At 35.1% G+C, this 15254-nt stretch overlaps 1 protein-coding gene across 1 annotated transcript in view; it reads right to left on the bottom strand.

Annotated features, from left to right (window-relative positions):
• Positions 1 to 15254, bottom strand: part of LOC124163804 (voltage-gated potassium channel subunit beta-2) — a gene marked incomplete at its 5' end in the record, with an annotated part of 45935 nt that overhangs the window by 20242 nt on the left and 10439 nt on the right. The window contains 5 exons of the mRNA XM_046540896.1: positions 6413 to 6469; positions 6766 to 6860; positions 10507 to 10713; positions 11888 to 12015; positions 12971 to 13181. Of these exons, the coding sequence (XP_046396852.1) occupies positions 6413 to 6469; positions 6766 to 6860; positions 10507 to 10713; positions 11888 to 12015; positions 12971 to 13181 (698 nt within the window). The remainder of the gene's footprint in view (positions 1 to 6412; positions 6470 to 6765; positions 6861 to 10506; positions 10714 to 11887; positions 12016 to 12970; positions 13182 to 15254) is intronic.

Raw genomic sequence — 15254 nt, 5'->3', positions numbered from 1 at the left:
GCATTCACTGGATGGGAATAGAATCCTTTACTCTTAGCCTCACCCTCCATAAATCACCCTATGTTCTCCTCTATGCTCATGACTGCCAAAAATAATTTTAAAAATCAGATCCAGAAAAAGTTACCTCCCACCTTTAATTGGCATTTGGATTTCCTGTCTTTGAAAATTGTTGGACAAACATGTTTTCTCCACCTTTCTGTCTTATTTCAAGTAGAATTTCATTAATTTACCATTTTGGTCAATATATTCCACCTTACAGCTGCATTGTATTTATGCAACCCTTTATAAGAGATATGCAGTCCGTGAGGTTTGGCCAAATATCTCCTATATCCTAAATACAGTTTCAATTGTTGTCACTAATGCAACAGAATCCCGAAAAATGCCAACTGAACTACTAATACATTAATTTATTACTTATATTCCTAGGAGGATAAATATTATTTTACAAATACAGATATCTTACATACATTATCTAAGTAAAGATTCAATCTGCATCATATTATGGAAGCATAAAAACTGAAGGGACACCTCACAAGATCTTTAAAGGAATCTTATAATCAAGAATTTCAGTGTTAAATGAATACATATTTTAGGAATTGTTTATTCAAGGAAAAATATATATTCAAAAGCATTGGCTTGCATCAGAAAAAAAAATATTTCAAACACCACAAAAATTATTCTGATGTATATGCACATACGTATGTATTATTTTCATAGCATTTCGACCTCTGTTGCATTTGCTAACTTAAATCCTCCTAGACCTATTAACTCACTTATATACTAATTCTTATTCTTATTTCAAAATATCTCTTTTTTGTGAAAACACAAGATGACTGAGCATTCATTTTTTTCTCAGGCAAGAAAGCCATCAAAAATAAATGTGTTTAAGTTTAAAACATGAGTTACAGAAGAAGGTGAAAAATGGTGTGATGGCAATGGGTTGGTATTGGAGGTTGCACCTGTAGGAAGTAAGGAAAGAAGGTTGATATTAAAGACAGACAAAGTGGATAAGGGCAGAGTTAATAGGAAGCAAATGGAAGGGCAAAAAAAAAAGAAATTCAGGCCTATTTTATCCCTACCGTGGATATTTTTCATTACCACTTTTTTTAATTAGGCAGTTACCTATTTTTAAATATGACAAATACGTATCTCCACTGAAACAATGATGGAAAATCATTTATTATGGGAAATATTTATATTAAATAAATGCCATTTTACAAGAAAAGCTTCTACCTACATTTTATCTACATAAGCCAATCTTATAAGTTAACCGGGAAAGCAATGCATTGAACTCTAAAAAAATTGGGAGAGTAATCTACAGCAAAGCATGCTACTTAAAGGCTTTGATTTTTTACGAGTAGCATGAGGAGATTGTGCATTTATTGGGATCTCATGGAGCCAATTAGCAGAATCCTTCAAAGTCAGATTCATAAAGGTGATCTGACAAGCCAAACTACTGCCAGCATTTTAAGAATAGTGCTTTCTACTATGTCTCACAAAAATGTTTTTAGTGAATCAATTCATCTCAGAGTGCCACAATCAAATTGAAGTGAAATTCATTACTTGTTTTAAATATTTATGATAAGTAGTTTCCAGCATGAAAAAAAATATAAGATTTAAAGCTCGTGCTACTTCTGAGATTCACATACAAGAGCCTCAGTGATTTCAATAAAAAAGAATGGGATATCAACACATCCCATTTGTAATAGAAAAATTTTTGCAGAAAGAAATGTTTAGCTTAGAGTTAATTAAGTTCATACAGTCCAGAACTCACCACTTGTTACCAAATTCAATGAACTTACAGACGAGAAAGAAATCAGAAAAATGCAATTCATTGTGAGTAACAAAATTATTTCTAAAATGATAGAGGTAGCAGATGTAAGAGTAAATTGCATGACTTGAACACCTTCCTTATACTGATCTATTCATGAAATAAGTTGCAGAAATGCAAAATTGATGAAGATGGATTAAAATATAGTGAGCAAACAAGATAATTAAGTGAGGAAATGTTGACAATTGAAAGGAAATTCAAGCAATGGGAGATTTAAAGAATGAAAAATAAAATTTATAACGAACATAAAATTTCTGTTCAAAAGAAACTTAAGAGAATACCATTTTAAAAATGCAACTGCGATACAAAGTTCACATCAGTCACTCAGGGAAATTTCACCACTTCCTCAATGCTAATTCATAAAAGTGAAATTAACAGAATATACCAAATACCTCGGTGATCAGTAAAAAAAAAAAACTACTTTACAACTCTATAACATTGAATTACGATGTTTATTTTCTATTCCTCCTCAAAGTTAAAAAAGTAGGTGCATTCAATTTCAGAAAACTCAAATGGAATCAAGATCTATAGGTAATCATAATCACTGGGAACATTTAATTGCTACAACAGCAAAAATGAAAATAAAAATACTCCAATCATTCAAAAATACATGAGTACAATAGTAACACTCATTGCCTTATGACTATTTTACCATTGAAATTCCACACACATGGGCAAAATGAAATCTAAAGAAGCTTAATATTGTACACACATAATTTAATGGACTAACATTGTACATATATGTATAGTGATTCTTATCCATAACTAAATAGGTAACTCTTAAGGCTCAGTTGAAAGAAAGAATGATACTAATAATTTGAAATGGGAAAGCATGACTCTTGCGGAAAAACTCTCTAGGAAATTTATTTCTTGAAAATATTCACAAACTTGCCATGACCTCCTCATAATTTTTTTTAATAAAAGGATAGAATGTAAACAGAGGATGTTGCTGGTTTAATTGCCTTGCTCAGTCACTCTTCAGTAGACTGCTATACTCAGTTCATTTATGTCACAGCTAATGTGATTTATTTTGCTAATTACTTCAGAGGCAGCCTCAATCCTACTCTAATGGTCACATTTTGTCTTTTTTCATGGTGTACTATGTATTTGTTTAAAACGTATGCCAACGTACCAAAACTTTCAAGAACCTTGAGAAAAGTCTTCCCATCACTTATATGAATCAGCATGTTAACGTTTTACCTTAGATAAAACACCGGAGTAAAATTTTCATTTTCATAACCCATTTTTTTTATAACCCAAGCAAATAGGCCTATTAGATATACCTACTGTAAAATATGTAGATTATGTGTACTTAAGCTCCCAACAAGTAATAGATCACATAAGAAGACCAGTCCACCTTGATATTTACATCCTCTAAATACATACTATCCACTGCTGCTATAAATACTTTTTCAAAGTTTTGAAAGTTCAATGAAAGCAAAATTAGGTACATATTCACCTTGCTTGCTTTACTACACAGATAAAGCATAGGTATTTTTGGTTTGAGAGGAATTAACTAGAATATTTGCATCAAAACCTTTGGATAGTGTTCAAATGCACATTTTCATCAATTACTATTCAGGTTATTTTTTAGAGGTAGTTCCAAGGGCCACATTTAATGTTGTATGGATGGCTTAATTTCTGGGACAGAAGTTTTGACTATAGGAGGCAGGTTAGAGATTAATTTTGATTTTATAAAGAAAAGGAGGGCATTATCTGTAGGTGCTGCCTGATTGATTTCAATGACTATGGCATTACTTTCAAGTTCAGTGGTTTTTCCTTGAAAAAGAAGCTTAGTTGTTGAATTCGATCAGAGCATGTGTAAAAAGCAGTGATGTAAATGAATACAAAGTTGCTTAAATTACCAAGTTTAATATTATCTCAGTATTTTTTATTGGGAAATTTTAGAAAATAGTCAATTAGATATAATCTAATGAGTAAAAAAATTGTGCATATGATTGGTATATTGTGGTTTTAATGCCGATTCTCAGCATTGCTAATAGTCTTCTGGCTGAAAGTATTACCTCACTCACCAAAACATGACCATCATTTATTTCATATGCCAAAACTTAGATTTTTGATTAGTATTATTTTGAGGAAAAATTCCATTTTAAGAAATGAAAAGGGGTCTAGTTTATTGCCTCGTAAGTGCAACGATAAGCTTGTTTCGAGAAAGTAAATGATCAATTAAGAGAAAAAAAGGCAAAAAGTACAGGTTGATGGCAGAATTAGGATTCAAACTGAGACCCAAGGTTTCCTACATTTAAAACAATTCTCAAATAATCATAGGCAACACAGAGGAATTATTCATGAAGTTTCCATTAAGAATAAGATTCAAATATGGCAGTAATCCTAAAATTACTACAGATATGAATTACTATTCATCGAAGTTATGATCATTCAACATGAAAACTTCAAATCACTGAGGAGCATATCTCCTTAAAAATATGTCCCTCTCAAAAATAGGATTGATAAAAAATAAAATTAGAAATATGAAAGATAGTATTCACTAAAAGTAAATGGTTTATATGAATGTGTCAGCAACTGTTTTGTGATATAATTTCAAAAAGTGTATCATCAAACCCACATGTGATAGGGAAAGAAACTAGAAACTCAAATGTCAACATGCATGCCTTTGGTGAAAGATTTAAATTATTAGATTCAAGTCATTTAATAAGTTATTCAAAACTGCAAACATCCTAGCAGCAGGATTAAATGCATAACTTTTGTCTGGACTTCTGTTAACCTTTGAATTTCCAATCATATTCATTATATCACAGAGGTTTAAGAGTACTCATGACCAACTCTTGTAAAATTACATTGATGATATATTACCAAATTAATAGTATGTAATCACCATGAAATATTCAGGATATATAGAGTAAACCCAATAGGTTGGTTCAAGTCTTTGGTTCTTGGCTCATTTTGTTCTCGATGAAGAATCAGGACCAAATGGAATCGGTACCAAAATAATAAGCAGAAAATCCTATTTGAAAACATTTTTTGTTCATTATTTATGCTACACAGTTGAAATAGATTGGATGCTATGGATTCAATAACTTGTGAGATAACTTAATGATTATTCTGGGCCATTACACATAAAATTATCCTCAGCCATCACAGGCTGTCAGCTATCTTAAATGCCCAGGACTGTATCCAGTGATAAGAGGATATATGTACGTCCAAAATAAGGTGTCACTATCCCAGAAGGAAGAATCTAGGGGGTGTGCAACTTAAGTACATCAGAGATAGGGGGAAGATGAATGTTGGGTTAAGCAAGGATAGCAAAGGTTTGGGATTGAATAAGACTACAATCTGGATCCACCTCTCAGGCCGGAAAAGCAGACTTATGCTGAACTATGCAATGCCCATTCTTATGATGGCTTTTATTCTGGCCACTGGAAGAATGTTATTTGCATTATAGTAATTGGTATCACAAATATTTTTATGCCCCATGGATTTACAAAAATATTGATATTAAAATTTACAAAATTATTTAAATTACTTCATTCATTCACACGGCACGGAACGGCCTTAAGCACGAGCATACAAATAAACTTATAGGATAGGAAAGAGATAGATAGGAACACATGATTGAAAAAGGACATAGACAACGGTGCTGTAGTAGATGGAAAAAGCCAGAAATCAATGCGGCCTGACTGGGACATGAACCCAGAACCTCCCGGTTCAGGCCACATTTTTACCATCTGATTTCTGGCTTTTTGGATCCACCACAGCACTGTTATCCTCGTCCTTTTCCAACCATATGTTCCTATCACTTTCTTTCCTATGAATTTCTTTATATTATAAATAATATACAACATCAGTGCTTACATGTCTCCATGGATGGATGTTTTGCTTTAGAAAAGGCAGTTCGATCCGAAAAAAAGGTACACAAACGTTGCCTATAGTAGAAAATGTGAGCCAAATTTGAATCGTTCTTTTTATGCAGGAAATCGTTCAAAATAAGGAATCAGGTATTTCTCCATAACAAACAAACTATTACAGACCCGGATACTATAGAAAGATTGAAAAATACTTTTGGTTTGACGCAAAAATTTGGGCATGGCAAAATGGCAATTTGGGTAGATTCAATACCAATATCCTTTGCTATTCCCATCAGATTCACTGTAATAAAAAATCACGCATTTCATAGCCCCTGCTGGGTCAAAATGAAAACAATAACTTTATGTTGGAAAATCAAGCAATTAGAGTAAAAAACTTGTTCAAAAAACAGAACCAAGAATCAATGCCAGGAACCACACTGGAATAGAAAGAGAAGTGGAACCAACTCATCCCCACTTATCAGTGTTCATCCAAAAATGAAGCAAAGAATTTTACTCCCAATTATATATTAAGGTAAAAATTTCATGTATGAGACACAGGAAAATGTTGAGAAAGGCGTACTCTACATCCCCAGAAAATTTCGATGAGGAAGCGCAAGTTTTGAATGAGTTACACATCACGAAAAAGGACCAGTGTAGTGAGAGTGATGGGTCCTATCAAGAATAAACTTGATGTAATGTAAACAAAATCATAAAAATAAAAACTGACTAGTCCACTACATAGAATGCTAATTACCTCTTTGTTGGGAGCCTGTGTTTCATCTTCTGTCCAACTAAAAGTGGAGTACTTGTTCTGCAACAGAGACAGTTTGCAGTTGAAATAACACACAATTTTTCTAGCTAGACTAATATTGAAAGGGCATGCATTTTATTCAAGTGTAAAATCACAAATTCTTTCTCCTGGGTGAAAATACGTAAACTATACTGCAATGCTAAGCGTAGTACAAAACATGCTATAATTGCAAAATTGACTCTGTTATCATATAGGTAAATATGCCTACTTATTAGAGCACTAAATTTGAATACAAGGAATGACATACAAAGAGAATGGCTGGAATTGTTTCACTGTAAAAGGTTCCTTTTAGTCACCTTAAATGATGCCCGGGCAAACAACGACATCCCATCTTCCAGCTTTCCTGACACGAGTCCCATTGTAAGAGGAGACCATGCCATGAGACCCACTCCTGGAAATCATAACAGAAATTTCATGTGGTTATTTAGACTATCGTAGATTTTGACAGCATGCTAAAGGAAAACAGAAAAATACAGTAAAGAGATCGGACAGAGAAGTGTATTAGCAAAGGGGGAATTAGGTAATAGTTAATGAATGGTTTGTTATACAAGTGTTTAAAGTAAGGCTAGTGAAGAGTCTTTTCCCGAGTGTAGCGCTTTATGGTGCAGTAACATGGACACTTAGGAAGGAGGATGAGAAATCACTATAGGCCATAGAGATGAGGGTATAGAGAAGAATGGAGAAGGTAAAGTGAACAGAGAGGAGAGAAACGATGAAGTGCTGGACATGGAGGATGGGGAGTAGCCGTTTCTAGATAAGTTGCAGAAGAGATAGAAAGTTTGAATGAAATGAGTACTGAGTAGTATTGAAAACATTTTTAGAGGGAAGAATGCTTGATAAGCATGGGAGGAGTAGAAAAAGAATACATAGTATTTTTAGAAAGAATGAACGATGGTGAGCCTTATTGTGAATTGGAGAGGGAACTCCAAGTTGGTAGGGAGTGATAGGCAAAATGCTCCATGAAAACCTACCTGAGCTGGTAGACTACATAAATAAGGTATAATCCAATTATATGGAAAAATCTTGCCGTTCCCATAGGCTCTTGAGGCTGGGCTCATAAGTGCGAGATTTTATACCCTACATCATAAAGGGAGAGAGAAGGGAAGCATGGGTGTACCCAGTGAGGGGCAGGAGGGGGCAGCCCCCTAGAAGCAAAAATCTTTGGTGAGTCTTTCAGGAAAATCAGAACTGGATTGAAATGAAAATTTTCAACAAATTTTCTTCAAACCAACCAAAATGATATTAGTATAAGACATGTAACTAAAATACTTTTTTCAAGCAAATAGTTTTAAAAACTAATAAAGCGGTGTTATCTTTTCCTTAAAATGTCGGTTTAATTCACCTTTTCGATGCTTAAATGTTACAACTTGAATAACCATGGCCTGCCTCTCCCTCCCCCTTGTTCTGACCCTGGGTACACCCTTGAAGGGAAGGGAAAAGTAAGGAGGAACCCATGCGATTAAGGAGCCTGATGATGTCTCAGGAGTAGAGTATGGAATGATATTTGGTGGAGGTGACCAACAAATTAGGTCATTTGCACCATCAGGGAAGGGTAGGAAAGGTGGGGCAGAGAGAGAAGCCTGGTAATGGTATTAGGCTGTTCTTCACGAAAGGTGCTAAGGAGACCACGATTTAAAGTTCCATCTGATGGACTGAGATCTACACTTGAAGTGCCCTATACAAGGGACTGAAAAATCTCGGCCACTATCAGGATTTGAATCGGAGCCCACGAGTTGAGCGGCCAATATTCTCACAACCACAACAATTCAATACCCTTCCTTGATAGGATGGCAGGGAAAGGATTGAAGAATCCCACACAGCCATGAGGGGGATGTAAGCTACTGCTACAAAAACCATATTTGCGGTTGAGAGAGAGGTCATCCTATTTCGCCCTCAGCTGCAAGTGATGACAGGAAAAACGTTCTAGAACATACAGCTAACCTCTCCTCATCTGCCCTCCCAAGCCCATGCTTCAAACTCTTTGGACAAATGGCAAAACTCCCTTCTTTTCCAAACTTATCCCTCCCTTGCTTGCTAGTGGTCACATACTATGTATTCCCTTGCCGTACCAGTCTACCCTTATATTGTCCTCTCAATGTCTTCAAGAGACTGGATGCGATAAGTTCGTTATGTACGTAGAAAAGTGGTTAGTCTGGGGTGATTAGGACCCTCGGCTAGGCCACAAGATGGGTTCCTCCCCGGGGAAATAAAAAAAATGCATGCCTGGGAATGGATTTAGACAGTATTCTGGCTCTTAAAAATTGCATGCAAATTAAACAAAAATAGAAAAATTTGTGAGAAGAAATACAATGAAAAGTGAAAAGTTCACAGCTTATAAATTTCAATAATTTTTTATGGTTCTATTATCTATTAAGTGTATTTTTCCATGAAACTGCACTGAAATCTAAAAAAAACTCTGAAATATCCTTTTCAAATAACCCTTTCAAAAAAGCATCTGGTTCTTTTTTAGGTATCTTCTGAAAACTTGATTTTATTTATTTTTCATATGATCTTTTTATGCTTAGGATATTGTAAATAAAGAAAATAATGAAAACATATTATTTTCTAATTGCAAAACACTTTACTTCAAGTAATCAATTTATTTATTACACCTTTCATGTACCCTTCACTATAGAGCATCGGCAGACCAGCCAACCTGGCCAGACCGCCCTGAGTAAATGTCATTATGAAATGAATCAAATGGGATCCATTCGGTGTTTGGTGTCAAATGAAACAGAAAATTACAGTCAAACACTGTGCAGTGTTTGTTTTTTGCCAGTGTTATACATAATTTCCCCAAATTATCCAAAGTTGTACCAATCTATCCCTAAGTGGGTAGGGTCCTCTAATCTTGAGAAGAGGGTTCGGGAGAGGATTACAATGTTCTCTTAAGTGCTCTGCCCCTCTTGGTAGAAAAAAGATAAATTTTTCTGCACAGAGTGAAAGACTTGTGATCTAGAGCTACCACAGCTGAAGGATTAAGAGAATAATAGAGAAATTTTTCTCCAGATGATACTGGGAACAGTCGTTTTTTGGACTAAATCTTCAAGAACTGAACCCAATTGAAGAATTACCTAGAGTTTTCTTCAATTAATCAGAACAGAAAGCCTTATACATGGGTCACGCATTTTTGGCATACATACTCCAATAATAATGTTGACATAGACATTGTTTTTAACTCTAGGAACCAAATTTGTATATTTTCCTCACAATTGAACTACAACTGGGAAATTATCTCCTTATATCATTTCTCCTACCACTGCTGTTTACTTCTATTTTTTAAAACCCACTTACAGTAATTAAGGAGAATTATTTTTAGTTATGTTATTTTTTTTACAAAACAGTGAAACTACATAGTTAATTAATATTAGGGTGAGTATGCATTTTAATTTTCAACTAGTAATTTTTTTAACACAGCATCATCCATATTTAAATATGTATTCACTAATGGATCTGATAAATGAGACAGCTACGTAATCAGGGCAAATTATATCAGTCCCAGTAATGTGCCTCAACCACCCAGACTTAATTGATGACTAAGAAATGAATGATTCAATGTTATGCGCAAAATTTACTAACTCATTCCTAACTGTGTGGTATTCCATTATAAGGTTCCTTGGATAGTTAACTTTTATGCCATGTGGTCATTTTTATTACCTTTTTCTTTTTTGTTAAAATAATGCAGTCATTTTTGCAACATTTTTCTTAGGAGAGGAAACCTAGCACTCAAAATTTAAATAAATACAGAAAAGGAAATAAGAATCGAAAAAGTGTTTTTAGAACTACCTGCAATTGCTTATAACATATACATTGAATTTTTTAATATAAATTTTTTACTGCGTACAACGCGTTTCGGCTCACTGAGCCATCTTGTGCCAGATGATGGCTCAGTGAGCCAAAACGCCTTGTACGCAGTAAAGAATTTTGTGGAAAAACGCTACGATTTTTTATTTATTTAAATACTTCTATAAAATGCATACATATGATACTCTACTGGATGGAAACATTAACGTCTGTCTGACTTGAAGGAAACTCACCAATTTTATTGTACAGCTCCGGCATGTAAAGTTCAGTCTTGTCACGGCAGAACATGTGGTACTCAGCCTGCTCGCAAATGGGAGTGACACAGTTGAACTGTCGGCAATTTGTGTACGCTTCCATTACTTCAACAGGCGTCCACCTGGCCGTGCCCCAGTACATTGCCCAACCTTGACTGATGACATGGTTCATTGCCCTCACCACCTCTGTTATTCAGGAAGAAATGAAAAACATTGCAGAATAGGGTGTCAACAGAAGCCAGAATATTAAAAAAAGCATGACTTAGCAATATTCAAGACTAAAATAAAAAATGACTGGGATATTATGGCAAATTTTATATGAAACAGAAGGATTTTTTTACATTCATAGATGGGTAAAAAATGTCCAAAACTTTGTTTGCATAACAATAGATCAGTCCCTAACAAGAACATTTTTGTCATCTTCTGCCCCTTCAGACATTCCTCTGAGTCACAATAAATTTTGAGGATGACACCACGACTCCTGCCAGTGATGCCACACCAGGCCAAATACACTCTTTTCCCGCAACTCTAAGTCACAACTCCCCACCCCTCATAACACATTGCCTATGCCTAATTGTCACATCCCTTCCCAAACAAAAGCCAAATATCATGGTTTGCCACACAATGTTTGCTAGCAAATTGCACATTTCACTTAGTGTAAATTTAAGCTTCTATTGAAGCTACATATGATGTGCCATATACTGATACTATGCAAATTCTAAAGTCATACCCTCTTCATGTCAGATGTTACCCCAGCAACAGACAATATCCATTGGATACCTAAATAAGGTTGATATGTATATCCAAAACACATAGCTATTATTGCGGAAGTAATTTTCCATCAAGAAAAGGCTGGCTAAGGTGTTACAGTTGTATATTTTATTGTTTCACACTGAAAGTATGTTGCTTATTATCTTAGTTCTTATTAAGGTCCTGTTTCTCTTTGTTTCTGTTTTAAGATGTCTCTTGAACTCAATGCCAAATATTTACATTTCTCTAAAATCTATAGCACCAAATTTTTGACCCACTATTTTTACGTTGTGAATGTAAGTGTAAGTGCTATTTAAAATGTTAACCATCATGGCATCAGCAATTAACAAGTGATGAATCTTCTGCTACCTGACTCACCAATCTCCCTTTGATGCCATGTCCCTACTGAGCTGTTTGTTGGATTGGTAATTGATTTCAATTTTGGAATTATTAACTCTAATTTTGAAAGCTGAATACCTGGGAACACAGGCATAAAATAGAAGTGCCACCACACAGAGAGCTCTGAAACTAAAATATGTGGCAGTTTGCTGTACACACATCCACCAGAGGGTTGACATAAATTCTAAGTTTAAGAGGAGTGTGCACTTACCTTCCATTGGACACATTGGGTCAGCCCTGTGGACAATAACGACATCTATGTACCCCAGCTGTAACCGCGCTAGGGATGCTCTCACTGATTCAATCACGTGCTTTCTAGATAATCCCCTCTCTTCCGACCTGGAATAAAAAAATAAAAATGTCAAGTATTATACCCACATAATTAGTTTTCACATTTTCAGATGTAGTAAAAAAATATCCCCTCAATATTCCAAATCTAACTTGCTTTTCTATCTCAGGATGGGGATAAGACCCATCATCATGATGTGCAATCAAATTGCAATGGGAATTATATAACCTTGAAAGTCTCATGGTACGGAAAGATCAACATAAAAACAAAATCAATGCAGGTATGTTGAGTGCAGAAAGCTTTCAAAGGCAACAAGGATGCTTTGCAACTTTTGTCGCTGCCTGTATTGCATGTGCACCACTCACAAAGTAGGTATGAGTCCAACTTTCAATCGTGATCCACACACCCTGCAAAAAAATATTCATGTGGGCAGTGGCACTCCACAGGTAAGAAACCATGAGCTGATCACAGAGTTTTTAGTGTCAAAAATTTACAAAATATTGATTATATTTTGCAGCTATATGATTAATACAGTTGACATTTTTTGTAAATAGATAGATGTGCTCAAATATTGTTAATTATCCCAAAAAATATGCGGTTACTTTTTTATCAATTGTTGCAGAAAATAAGAAAGTTTACTTTTTTAATTGGTTTTAAGCTTACTACGCATATCAAATTTGAGACAAATGCCCTGAAAATTTGCAATAAACTTTTTCAAAAATCTAGAAATTTGCATTTTTGCATTACTTGCTAGCTCTCGAAATATCCAGAACTTGAAAGAAATGGGAGAAGTTTGGGAAGAATATTCTCACACCATATGGTGTGCTTAAGTACTCAGGAATGAAATTACTGGCTACGTACAACCTTGCTTGAGTTAAAACATTGTCAAAGTATAGAGAAAATCAACATTCAATGACAACATTTAGCAATAGATTGAGCGCTGTTTAGCTGGAGATGAATACTAAAATAGGTGCCATGGGGAGCTGAAGATACTCCAGAACTTACTTTGCATTCCAGTAGATTTTGGTAGTGACAACAAACGATGCCCTCTTCCAGCCCCTCCTGTGGAGAATGCGACCCAGTTGCACCTCTGCCCTGGGACCTGAGTGAGGAGCCTCTGACACATCAAACACATTTATTCCACTCTCGTACGCCAGCCGCACCACTTCCTCAGCAGCTTCTTCACTCACACCGCTACCGAATGTTACCCAAGTACCTGAAATTGCACCGAAAATAACCAAGCATTAAAAATCATAACAACAAATTACAACCAAAACTTCATCTATCTAGTATTTATTTTTATAAAAGAAATCAATTTTTACATTATTTCCTGTTCAGCTTGCTTAAAAAGCCTGATACGTAAAACCAATAATTCCAAGTTCCCCACTTCTCTGGGTACTATCTTTCCCGAGCGATGTCAGGTGGCCTGCATGGGTATACATAAAAGGAAAGAACTGATTATAGTATCGTCATGCAAGTGGAAAAAGAAGAATTGGCAAGAGAAGCGTCTGATATGGAGCATAGTTCATAGTGGTGCAGACACTAGGATACTTAGGAAGGAGGACGAGTGAAGTCCGATTAAGGCTTTTGAGTTGTTGGTGTAGAAAATAATGGAGAAGGTGACATGGATGGAGAGATAGAGAAATGACATGGTGGTGAGTATATATAGTCCTAGACATGGTGGGTGAGGAGAAGCAGCTTCTTGATGAGATACTGAGGAGACAGACAGATTGCTTGGATGAAGCAAGCACTGAACTGGAAGTGTTGATTAAAACAGTGCTAGAGGGAAGAATGATGGGGAAGGAAGGGAGGAGAAGGAAGAGAATAGGATTTCCAGGGATAATAAAGGATAATTGGAAATTATTGTGAAACCTTGTTGTGAATTGAATACAAGAGTCAAAGTTCGGAAGGTAGACAGGGTAATCTGCAAAAAGCTCGACATAAATCTATTTTGGCCGGTAGAATCCTCTAATAATAATAATAAATATTTGAAGCCTCTTCTGTTGAAATATCAGCCTTCATTGGATTAACCGTTTACATTTTAATGGTAGAAAAAATTTTCTTTTTTCTTTTATGAACATTATATTCAAACCCCATACTTCTTCCATGGTTTTGAGCACCAAGACAATGTCTTCATCATAAAGAAAATTCTGCAAGAATTTAATTAAAGAAATTCAGAGGTGGCTCTTACAGCCAAGTGTGGAGACTGAGAATTCCCAAAATCACTTTGGTAAAAAATTTACTATGAATACAAGCTTGATTTCTCCTTTTTGATTACGAGGAAATTATATTTTAACTGAATGTTTAAGTAATGCCTTTCGTTGACGTACTCGGGGACAAATTACCGGATGGTTAATGCACATACACCTCTCTGCTGCTGAATGATATCATATAATATCATTCTTAACATGATTCTTGAGTCCAAGAGACTCAAGAAATACTCAATACTCAGTAAATGACCCAAAATAAGGATGAGACGGGGTAGGAAAAGATGTAGGTTTTCAAGATTTTTGAAAAAGTATCGATGATTATGAACTAATCAAACCGTAACTGAGACATATCGTTGAAATTATAGGTAAAAATTTAAGCTAATTATTACTCACGAAATACATGAGAGTATTAATTTCTTTACAATTAAAAAACTCGTGTAAAAATAATACAATTTGGAACTCGAACCGATAAACAAAAACAAACTACTATAACCACGAAGAATTATACTATAATTATGAAGAATTGGTGCTACAACTGGCAAAGAAGATCTGGACTGATAATCGCAACTTAAATGCGGACATTAATATCATCCGAAAATTCAAATGCCAATAATGCCTCACGACTGACTTATTAAAAAAATTACCAACTGCCAATGTATTTTGGAATAATAGGGCTCTGAATACAGACTCACGTTCTACGTAATGGACTTCGAACGAAAGAACGTAAGAAAAGTCAGCCGTTTCTCAGGATAAATTAAGTACCTACCCATTATGCGATACAATATCTCGCAAATTATATTTTATACGGATAATTGAATCCATGGGAACTTATATTCCCTATTTCCGTGAATCATGATTCTACTTTAAATTAGAACGTTCTTCACCAAGGGGACTACAGGGAGGATATCCCATTTCATGCCAAAATAGCTGATTTCTGTTACCACTTAGGTCGCATTTTTATCAGTTTTCAAAAATGTCCGCGATGCATTGATGAGTGCAGTGCGATCCACTTTTTCCCTATATTTGGGCGTTTAACGTTTAGAATAGCAAGGAAAAGCACTGGAAAGTAATACAGTTGA

Source organism: Ischnura elegans, chromosome 8 (genome assembly GCF_921293095.1).
Source record: "Ischnura elegans chromosome 8, ioIscEleg1.1, whole genome shotgun sequence".
NCBI classification, from domain to species: Eukaryota; Metazoa; Arthropoda; class Insecta; order Odonata; family Coenagrionidae; genus Ischnura; species Ischnura elegans.
The sequence above is the reverse complement of the archived record's forward strand: the minus strand, read 5'-3'. Positions and strand labels throughout refer to the sequence as shown.